The sequence below is a fragment of the Agelaius tricolor genome, unplaced genomic scaffold (assembly GCF_023055355.1).
Source record: "Agelaius tricolor isolate 1412-34295 unplaced genomic scaffold, bAgeTri1.0.p SCAF_36, whole genome shotgun sequence".
Taxonomy (NCBI): Eukaryota; Metazoa; Chordata; class Aves; order Passeriformes; family Icteridae; genus Agelaius; species Agelaius tricolor.
The window spans coordinates 2,777,152-2,787,294 of NW_027269296.1; the positions used below are offsets into that span (position 1 = coordinate 2,777,152).

At 65.9% G+C, this 10,143-nt stretch overlaps 2 protein-coding genes across 2 annotated transcripts; both read right to left on the reverse strand.

The window, feature by feature from the left end:
* Positions 1–5,249: 5,249 nt before the first annotated feature.
* On the reverse strand, positions 5,250–6,254 carry LOC139603074 (platelet-activating factor receptor-like). The gene has a single exon (XM_071453516.1). It carries the CDS (start codon positions 6,252–6,254, stop codon positions 5,250–5,252), a length of 1,005 nt encoding a protein of 334 aa, XP_071309617.1.
* A 1,919-nt stretch (positions 6,255–8,173) lies between these two features.
* TMEM35B (transmembrane protein 35B) lies at positions 8,174–9,812 on the reverse strand. The gene is made up of 3 exons (XM_071453185.1): positions 9,472–9,812; positions 8,738–8,918; positions 8,174–8,646 (listed from the first exon to the last, which is right to left on the reverse strand). The coding sequence occupies exons 1-3, from the start codon at positions 9,577–9,579 to the stop codon at positions 8,516–8,518; spliced, it is 420 nt and encodes a 139-aa protein (XP_071309286.1). The 5' UTR covers positions 9,580–9,812; the 3' UTR covers positions 8,174–8,515.
* Between the last annotated feature and the right edge of the window lie 331 nt (positions 9,813–10,143).

Below are 10,143 nucleotides of genomic sequence, written 5' to 3' on the forward strand. Positions count from 1 at the left end.
CCAGGCTGAAGGGGCACTACCCAGGCTCTGCAGCACCAAGCACTCTCCACATCCCCTTGCCCTCCGCAGCCACCTGCATCACAGGGATGTCCCCCCGCCGGGAGGAGCTGCCACCCCATGGCCGGGGTGTCCCCCAGGGCACGTCCAGCCGCAGCCCCGGCCCCCGCCCGGCCCAGAGTCCCCCTCTGCTGGCACGTCTCGCCTGCTATTCTTAGCTCTCCAGCGCTGCGCTCTCCCGGCAATGGCACCGTATATTACTATTATTGCTGGCTGCCAACGTCTTGAAGCAGGCAGCCAGGATCGTGATGGGGCTTCCACACCCCTGGTGACCTGTCATTCGGTCCCTGCTGGGCTCTGGTCTTCAACAGGCTATTTCAGGAAATCCAATTTGATGGCCAGAAGGAGCACAAGCCACACGTTCAGCCCCTGCGCTGGATCCAGGCTCCTCCTGTTTCTGCTCAGATCCAGATTTTAGCTTCTCCCGTGTTGGCAATAAGGGCCAAGAGTCACCTTTGGCTCCAGATCCAAATTTCTGGCTGGGTGGGATCCAGGGTTTCGGCTCAGCTTGCTGGAGAGATGCGAGCGTCTGCAAAACCTGGATCTGGAGCCCCAGCCCCCACCGCAGCAGCTCCACCTGGCCATGAGACCCCAGCACGGGGCCTGATCCTGCCCTTGAGGGTGGGCAGAGCTGGGGAGACCCTCACCAGCACAGCCACCAGCCACCCACACAGGCTCTGCATCCCACAGGTGCTGGCACTGCTCTGCCTCTGAGCTGCTGATGGAAGGGCCCCCAAACACCCCCAGGCTGGGCTTCCCAACACCCTCCACTCATCCCGTGCCTTGCCCAAGCTGCTGGGAGCCAGGCCCAGCAGGAGGATCGAGAGGGCTGGGGGCTGCTCCTCCAAGCCCACGTGGCACAAGCCTTGGCACTCAGGAGGGAGATTTGGGCACCAAGCTCAGCACCATCTCGCCCAGGCTTGGAGAGGGACACCACGGTTTTGTCACCCTGTTCACCAGAGCAGGGACACGTGGAGCTGGTCCTGGTGCCCTGGCTCAGTGGGGTGACAACACCCAGGGCAGCCCCAAAGCTGGCTCACACCAACATCTCCCCACGTCAGTGCTCCCACCACCGCCACAGCCAAAAGGGGCCCCTCCAGGCTCGGATGTTCCACGGTCACTTTGATGGCTATTTTTGCATTCCCAGCCCTGCCGGCGCTGTAATAAAGCTTGAAAGGGCTGACATGCTCCTTGCAGCCATGCCCATCTCCCAGTGGCCTTCCCCTGCTCCATCCCTGCACAGACAGAGTCCTCAAGGGCTGGGAACTGTGGATGCATTCAGGGGGGAACAGTGGAGCATGGGGGTGAGAAACTGAGAAAGACCAAAAATTACATCAATTTCCTAAAGGAGAATCTGCACTGCTGACTGGATCCTGCTCCCATTTACACCGAGCAAGGCTGCCTGGATTCCCACAGGGATAACCAACCCCCACCAGCCAGGCTCTGTCCCCTCTTCCTGGCCAGGGGACAGGCAGGGATCCGCTGTGGGCAGCACAGCCCTGGACCCCACGAGGGAGGTGACATGCAGGGCTGGATGTCACAGGATGGAGACACACCAGCGGTCCCAGCACCAACTTGCTCTGCAGGTTTGGCACAGGATGGAGGGACCAGACCGACTCCTCCAAGAAACCCCAACAGTCTGGAGGAAGGAAGGCAGCAGCAAGAGGGAGCAGCCAGACAGGGGCCCCCGAAGCTCTGCTTGCCTGCCAGGCTGGCTGGGACCACGGCGCCTGCATGCACGGTGATGGGCACAGCTCAGCACCCGGCCGGGCATGGTCCGAGCCTCCCCCCCCCGGCAGGATGAGGAGGGGGAGCCCGGTGGGTGGGGAGGGGTCCTGGGCCTGCCCCGAGCCCTCCGCAGCGGGAGAACGCAGCATGGCTGGCGTCGCCATCCAGGGGAGGCTGGAGGGGCTGCGGGCTGTGCCGCCCTCCCCAGTGCCTCGGGCAGCAGGAGATGGGGACCCCCTCTCCCCCACCCACGGGGGAATCCTGGCGGAGCTGAGCGCCACGGTACCGCCGAGACGCCCCCGGCCATCCCCCGGCTCCCTCCTCCCCGGTTCACCCCCGGACAGCCGCTCGGCGGGGCCGGATGGGTCCGCAGGTGACACGTCCCGTTCCCGCGGGGCCGGTTCCGCACGGCTCCGGTGCCTCGTCGGTGAGAGCCCCCTCCGCACTGAGCACCGCGGGCCCTCGGGACCGCTTCCCGCACCCCCCCCGCCCTCCCCGCTGGGCACGGCGGAGCCCGGGCACCGGCCCCCGCTCTGCGCTGGGCACCGCGGCACCCCCGGCACCGGGGCCGCCCCCGCCGCTCTTACCCCGCTCCCGCCTCCTACATCCTCCGGCGGCTCCCGGGCGGTTCCCCGACGGCCCGGCTCGGCCGCCCCCGGCCCGGCTGCTCCCGGCCCGGCTCGGTTGGGCTCGGCTGGTCCCGGCTCGGCCCGGGCCGGCGCCCCGCGCGTGGGAGCGCGGCGGGCGGCAGCATGCGAGTGGCGGCGGCCCCGCAGTGCAGCGCGGGCGGGCGCGGAGCGGCGGGAGCGGAGCGGGGCCGCCGCGGCGCCGCCAAGACACGGCGGTGGATTTTCCCCGGGAGCCAGAGCGGGCGGCGGCGGCGCAAAATGGCTCCGGTGCGGCTCTGCCGCCGCCTCCCGGCGCCCCGGGACCCCACGGGGGGGAAGAGCGGGGGCAGCCGCACGTGGGGCCGGGGAGATGCTGCGGGTGCGGGATGAGTGGTACCCACCCGTGGGCATCCCCCGAGGCACCCTGCGGAGCCGGACTGGCACCCAGACAAGGGGTACCCGCCCGTGGGAATTCCTGCAGAGCCGGACTGGCACCCAGACAAGGGGTACCCACCCGTGGGCATCCCCCTGGATCACCCCAGCGAGCCGAGGGCACTCCGGGACTGTCACCCACGCCTGTCCACGGGCACACAGCCTGCCAGGGAGGGGACAGAGTGCAGGGACAGCCCTGGGGTACTGAGATAGCCCCGGGGTAGCCCCTGAGTGACAGAACAGCCCCGCGGTGCCAGGACAGCCCCAGGCACGGTGCAGCCCCCGAGGCCCAGCCTTCCCTCAGCAGACCCAGGGCCACCCGCTGCTGCCTGCCCGCTGAGCCACTCACACCACACCCTGTAATTTGATAATAATTATAATAATAATAATTACAGCGAGCACGGGCTGGAAGTGCAGGAACAATAACCTGGGTAACGCCCTGCACTGTGGCAGCAGCAGCACGGTGGCACAAGCCCCATCCTGGTGCCAAGCTGAGCCCAGAGCACCTCACCAGGCCCTGCCCAGTGCGTGGGGGGATGTGGCCCAAATGAGTGCCCTGTGTGTGTTTTTAAGCAGTCCTGTCCATGTCCCAGGCTCTGGTTCAAGTGCCAAGGTTTTCCCACTGAACAGGACACCCTGGCAGAGGCAGAGCTGGAGCTGTCCCCACTCCTGGTGTGCAGAGAGCCCCCCAAAAGTCCTGATGCCCCCAGGAAGAGATCTCCAGTCCCAGAGCCCACCAGGCCCTGTAGCATCCTGCATTGCTGACACTGCTGCTCCTGCTGCAGGCGGGGAGCAGAGCTCTGCCCCCTCCTTCAGCAGTTATATAAAAGGATTAAAATTTAATAGGAACTTCAAAAGGGGAAGAACTGGGTGGTCGAAGGCAGCTGGCCTGGGGCCGGGTGTGGAGCAGAGGCACCTTGGGACACGTCTCAGTTCTGCTGAGCAGCAGCACTGTGGCACATGGAGGCATCATCCAGCCATGGGGGCAAAGTGTCCAGGCAGCACGGGCAGCACGGGCATCCCATGAACCCACACTGGCTTTACTGAGCCATGGTGTCCCTGGGTCACAGTGGTGCACAGCTTCCATGGCACAGAGTCCCCATTCCCCAGGGTCAGCCCTTACCCAGCACCTCCACCTCTCTGCTGGCATCCAGGCAGCCTTTAATCATTGCCCACCCACGGGCACAGCATCACCCACCCGTCCTGGTGCCCGCTGCCACCCTGCCCATCCCATCCCATGCCATGCCAGCAGTCCCCAGGCATCACATCTCCTCCAGCCCGGTTCCTTCCATGCACGTGGGTTGGAGTGTGCTGGAGAGCAGCCCTGTGCTGGGGGAGCAACACCCCGAGCTGGGGGGCAGCTGATGCACCCCTGTCCCCCACCACACCCAGAACCCGCCTGGCTGCACAGCAGCGGCTCTGCCCTCCCGCCGGTGCAGCGCCGGGAGCGGGGCTGTGCTGGCAGCAGGAACGAGCCAGGGCTGGGAAAACACCATCTCCCGCCCACACACCGCCCACGGCCGGCCCCGAGCCCGCTCCGCCGCCCCCGCCGCGCCGGGGCTCACGGGGCGGGGGCGGCGGGTGCGGGGTGGGGGCAGCGCCCGGCCCGGCCGCCCCCGCATGGGCAGGGCAGGGGATGGGGCAGGGAACCGGGCAGGGAACCGGGCAGGGAACCGGGCAGGGGGTGCGGGTCAGCAGCCCCGGGTGCAATGTCCGCCCCAATATCCGCCCTGGGGCAGGGTCCTGCTGTAGGAGCCGGGCTGGGCTGGGGGCAGGGGCTGCGGGGGTCGGGGCTGCCCCATATCCATGGCACAGAAACCTCTCGGTGAGGGCCCAGCCAAGAAGCCTTTGGTTGGTTCATTTTTAATCCTGGCCAAGAGCAGGAGGGCTGCAGGCATGAGGCTTAGGGACACTGCAGGACATGATAGGGGGCCTCAAACAGCCCCTCCAGCAGCCCAGCTCATGCCATGAGGGTCTTGGGTCATGCGTGTCCCTGCAGGATGGGGATCCCCGGGAGACAACAGCAACCACCGAGCATCCCTCGCCATTCTGAGCATCCCTCACCACCCCACTGTGGCTCAGCTCCCATTGCTGGGTGAGTCCCTCTCCCAGCGCCAGTGCCGCTCTCCCAGTGCCAGTGCCGCTCTCCCAGCGCCAGTGCCGCTCTCCCAGCGCCAGTGCCGCTCTCCCAGTGCCAGTGCCACCCTGCCGGTGCCTGCAATGCGGGGGGCAGGATCCGTGCTCGAGCAGGAGCTGCGGGCGCGTGGGAATGCACAGAGAGCAGAGCGGGGTGGGAGGAGGGGAGCGCACGAAGCCGGAGCTCCCCCCACGCTGCTCCCGATCCCTCACCTGGCAACAGGGACCGGGTCCCAGCGGGAATGTGGCACCGGGGCAGGCGGGGGCAGGGCCCTGGTGCCCACCCCGCTAGGAGGAGGTGAAGGAGGATGCTCGGGCGGCGGGAGCGGGCCCGGGCGGGGCCGGCGGGGGCAGCGGGAAGCACCGGCCGATCTTGCGCAGGGTGCGGTGCAGGTCAGCGCGGAAACGCCGGATGGAGAAGCAGTAAACGACGGGGTCCAGGCAGCTGTTGAGGCTGAGCAGGGCCACGCTCAGCGTGTGCAGCACATCCAGGGTGTCGGGGGGAGCACAGAGAGGTGCGGGGGGCCGGCTACCCACCCAGGGGGCGAGCGTCAGGTGGTAGGGGGCAACACAGACAACAAAGACCAGCAGCATCCCCAGCACCATGGCACGGGCCTGCTGCCGGTGGGAGCCTGGCGAGGCAGCGGCGGGCACCGAGAGCGCCCGGGCGATGGAGGCGTAGGTGCCCAGCACCACCAGGAAGGCGGCGGAGAAGAAAGCCACCATGGCGTAGGCATAGCCCCGCTGCCGCCCGTGCTGCTCAAAGCAGGCGGTGGTCCCGGCGGGGGTGGGGAAGGTCTGGTGGGTGGCCAGGGTGGGCACGGCACAGCCCAGCCCCAGCAGCCAGGCCAGGGCACAGGCCAGGGCGGCGCCGCGGGGCCCCGGCAGCGGCAGCACCCGGCGCGCCGCCCGCACCGCGCAGAACCGGTTGAAGCTGATGAGGGCCATGAAGGTGATGGCGCTGTAGGTCGCCAGGTAGTAGGCGGCCCCTGCCAGGCGACAGGTGGCCTCCGAGAGGAGCCAGTCTCCCCCAGCCAGGTAGTAGTGGATCCAGAGGGGAAGGGTGAGGTTGAAGAGGATGTCAGCCAGCGTGAGGTTGATGAGGTAGATGCGGATGGCCTTCCTCACCTTGCCGCTCTGCAGGAAGACCAGCAATGCCACCAGGTTGCCCGGCAGCCCCACACACAGCACCAGGCAGTAGACGATGGGCACCAGCACGAACTGCGCCGGGTTGTTGGGCAGGCACTCTCCAGGGTGCTCCACCAGCAGAGGTCCCGGCACTGAGCTGTTCATCCCTGGCTCCTGCAAAGAGGGCAAACAGTCAGGGACAACCCTTGGGGACAGGGGAGGGACATTGACCTGGACAGGACGACCTCTCTGGCTGGCACTGCTGGGCACTGAAGGCAGAGCCCTGAGGGGATGCCTTCATCCGCCAGAAGGGCTCAGCTCACACAGGAGAGGAGGAGACCCCAGCTCTGTCCCCCCACACAAGGGAGCCTAGAGGCCACTGTCAACTGCCCATCTAGATCCTGCAGGGAGTGGCAGGCACAGCTGCAGCACAGCCAGGGGACAGAGCTGCAGCCGCAGGCACCCGAAGGTGCCACACTGGCTCCAGTCGGCAGCTGCAGGGCTTAACACCTCCCACACAGCACGTGCCTGTGGGGCCACCCACCCCAGCCCTCTCCCAGCACCCCAAATTCCCCATGGAGCCAGGCATGAGGAAGTCACTGACTGGCTCAGTGAGCTGCAGAATGGAGAAACCCAGGTAGGGACAGGGGGTACAAACAGGGGGCCAGCACCCCCCGTGCCCCCCAGTCCTGCACAGCAGGGTCTGCCTCTGGTCCTGGCCATGGGAAAGCACACTGTGCTGCAGTGGCTGTATCCAGGGCTGCAGTTACTTCACCTCCCATCACTGCCTGCCCACACCTCGCCAACGAAGGCACTGAGTCACCAGCTGGTGTTTTCCAGCACAGCAGGGCTGGATTCGGCACGCACGGCACCCAGCCCCGGGCTGAGGCATGGAGAGCACGAGCTGCTGAGCCTGGGGGACCTGAGTCTGACTCCCTCAGGGGTCCCCTTTTCCTCCTCCTTCCCCATCATACACACAGTGAATGCTCCATCTCACCCACACCACGATCGTTACTTACCTTGGGTCAGGCGGGAGCGGTTCTGTCCCCTCTGGCTGCTCCTCGCTGTGACCCAGCCAGGCTGGGGACGGCTTTAAGTGCTGGGGGAGGCAGGGGCTGCCTGACCCCCACCCACTATCCCAAACCCCCCTGTGTTACTGCCTGTGGGACAGCAGCTGGAGTGGGGAGAGCACCTGTGTGTGTATGTAACAGGGAATTCCCTGCTGGAGCCACCCTAAGATCCCCTGTGCCGGCTGACGGGGCTGGGGACGTGTGGGAGTGGCCAGTACTGGCCTGGCTGACCCCCCTGCCGTGCCCCCAACCTCATCTAATTCCATTTCCCAGGGCCCTTCTCCCACCCACGCCTGGATGAAAGCAGCAGAGGGTCAGGTTTCTGCACCCAGCAGCTGGGGACAAGAGGGATGCCCCAAAGGGATCAAAGCAGGAATCTGCCTCCTCCTGCCTCTTTGTGCTTTTGTTGGCTTCAGAGCTGGTTTTAAGGGGAGCAGCCCTAGAGGCCCCCCAAGATCTGTGAGCATCTGAGTCACTGCTTTGTGTGGTATGAAATTTGTGTGTGCTCTTTTAGGACACCAAAGATGTCACCCTGAGGTAGGTGACACCTAACTTCAGGTCCCACCAGGGGTACAGGGGTGACTTACACCCCTTGCTCATCCCAATAGCCAGACTCCCCACACAGCCATCCCAGCCCCCTTGCTGGGAGCCACTTCAGGTGAGCTGTGGTTCATCCTGAGCGTGCTGTGCCCATCTGGGGGGGCAGAGGGTGGCTCCCTGTGGGAGCTAGATCCACAAACAGCACATGCCTGCCTGGGCACTCGCTCCTGTCACTGCCTTGGTGTGCAGCAAGGGGCTTGGCACATTGCTGGGGGGCTGTGGGATCCCACCTCAGATGGGCTCTCCCCACTGTCCATCTGCCTCTGTGCCAGCTCCTGCACCAGCTCCCACACGTCCCCAGGCCTTGTGTCCAGGCACTGTCCCCAGGGACTGGGTTCTCCAGCCCCAGGACATCCCCTCAGCCCCCGAGGCTCAGCATGGGGGGGAAGCAGAAATAAACAGGGAGGCAAAACATGAAAAACAAGAGGTTTTATTCCAAAATTTGAAAGAGAGCAGAGCCAGCCCCTGCTTAGTGTGGCCAAACACTGGAAAGAGCCGGACACCTTGTGCGAGTTCAGCAGTGTCACAGCAGTGTCACAGTGGTGCCATGGCCACCATCCCACAGCACCAGCCCAGGTCCCACAGTGTGGGGACAGCCAGCACCAGAGTCACTGGCAGAGGCAGGAGAGGACACACTGTGTCTCATCAGCAAGGATGCGACGTCATCCCTGAAAATACCATAAAGGTGTTGCTCCCCAGCAGCCGAGCCGTCTGTCCTTCCCGTCTGTCCTTCCCGTCTGTCCTTCCCGCCTCTCATCACTCGAACTTGGGCCGGGGGGCAGCTGGGTACCCGCGGATGTTGAGCAGCAGGAGGAGGCCGAGGGAGAGGGTGGCCGGGGCACACATGGCCAGCGGCTCCTGCAGCGCCAGCAGAGTGTAGATGGCACCTGGGCAAGGAGCAGAGCACAGGAATGGGGTTCTCTGGCCAAGGGTGTCCCCAGACCCCACGATGGGCAGTGAGTGCCCGCTGGCTCTCACCTATCATGACGACGCTGAGGATGAAGTTGCTGATCTCCTGCAGCAGCTGGGGCCCAAATGCCAGCAACAGCCCGGCCGTCACCTCCACCCAGCCCACGGCCGCCAGGTACCTGCCCGGCTCCGGCACAAACCCCAAGTCCTTCAGGGGAAACACCTTGGCAAAACGCACGAACTCCGATGCCTGGGAAGGGTGGGAGAGGGGTGAGGCAGCCCTGAGCCTGGGGCTGGGGAAATACAGCCCCTCCAGTGTGTCTGCTCTGCCCTGCCCTGTCTTCCAAGGGGATCAGCTCTGCATCCTAAATAACTCCAGCTCTGCATCCTAAATAACTCAACCACGCACCCTAAGGGGATCAGCCCTGCACCCCAGTGGGATCAGCCCTGCGCTCCAAGGGATTCTGGGCTGACTCACAATGAAGGGCTCAGCCTTGTACCCAAAGTGCTCCACCCTGAACCTCTGTAGTCCCAACCTGCTCATTCTCACCCAAGGCTCAGCCCAGCACCACAACAGGGTCAGCCCTGCACGTTTCCCCTGGAGCTCAGCCCTGCACCCCAACCTGCTCCTTTCCTTTCCCCTGGAGCTCAGCCCTGCACTCCAACCTGTTCCTCTCCTTTCCCCGGGGCTCAGCCCTGCACACCAAAGTGCTCTTTGCTCTTTGCTCTGCCCCCATGCTGCTCATTCCCCCCGGGCTCGGCCCTGCGGCCCCCGAGCCTGCCGAGCCCGTGGCTGCACTCACCATGTGCCGGTGCAGGTCGGCAGAGAGCCAGTCCGAGACCTTCAGGACGCCCGTGAGGAAGAAGAAGAGCCCAAGCAGGACACGGAGGGCGGTGAAGGCCGCCGCCATGGCGGGACGGGCGGGCCCGGAGGCGGAGCGGGGCGGAGCGGCCCGGCCCCGTTCCCAGCCGGGCCCCGATCCCAGCCCGGCCCCGCTCCGTGCCCGGCCCCGTTCCCTGCCCGCTTGAGCCCGGCCAAGCCCCGCAGGTTCAGGGACCCCCTCGCCCCTGGATGCTGCCGGGGCAGGGGATGCTCAGATGTGCAGCGTCACCCCCCAAGCTGTGACACGTCCTCCCCTCGAAACAGAGCTGGAGGAAAAAGGGAACCCCCCCCACCCCGCAATAAATCCCACAGCTGGGGGGGGACTCGTGGGCTCTGTGAGCAGATGTGATCATGGCAGCACTTGGGTGCGAGGGGCTGCGGGGACCGATGGGCAGGCAGGGCACGGGCAGCGCTGGGCACAGCTCCGGAGCAGGCAGGAGCCCACGGAGCGGGCAGGAGCCCATGGAGAGCGGGCAGGAGCCCATGGAGAGCGGGCAGGAGCCCATGGAGCGGGCAGGAGCCCATGGAGAGCGGGCAGGAGCCCATGGAGCAGGCAGGAGCCCATGGCGAGCAGGCAGGAGCCCATGGCGAG

Excerpts from the sequence above, each read along its gene's own strand:
- TMEM35B (XM_071453185.1), bottom strand. The coding sequence starts at position 9,579 with ATGGCGGCGGCCTTCACCGCCCTCCGTGTCCTGCTTGGGCTCTTCTTC. Across the intron at positions 8,919-9,471 it reads CCGACCTGCACCGGCACATG|GCATCGGAGTTCGTGCGTTT; the intron begins GTGAGTGCAGCC and ends CACCCTTCCCAG. Across the intron at positions 8,647-8,737 it reads CCTCAGCGTCGTCATGATAG|GTGCCATCTACACTCTGCTG; the intron begins GTGAGAGCCAGC and ends CTCCTTGCCCAG.
- LOC139603074 (XM_071453516.1), bottom strand. The coding sequence starts at position 6,254 with ATGAACAGCTCAGTGCCGGGACCTCTGCTGGTGGAGCACCCTGGAGAG.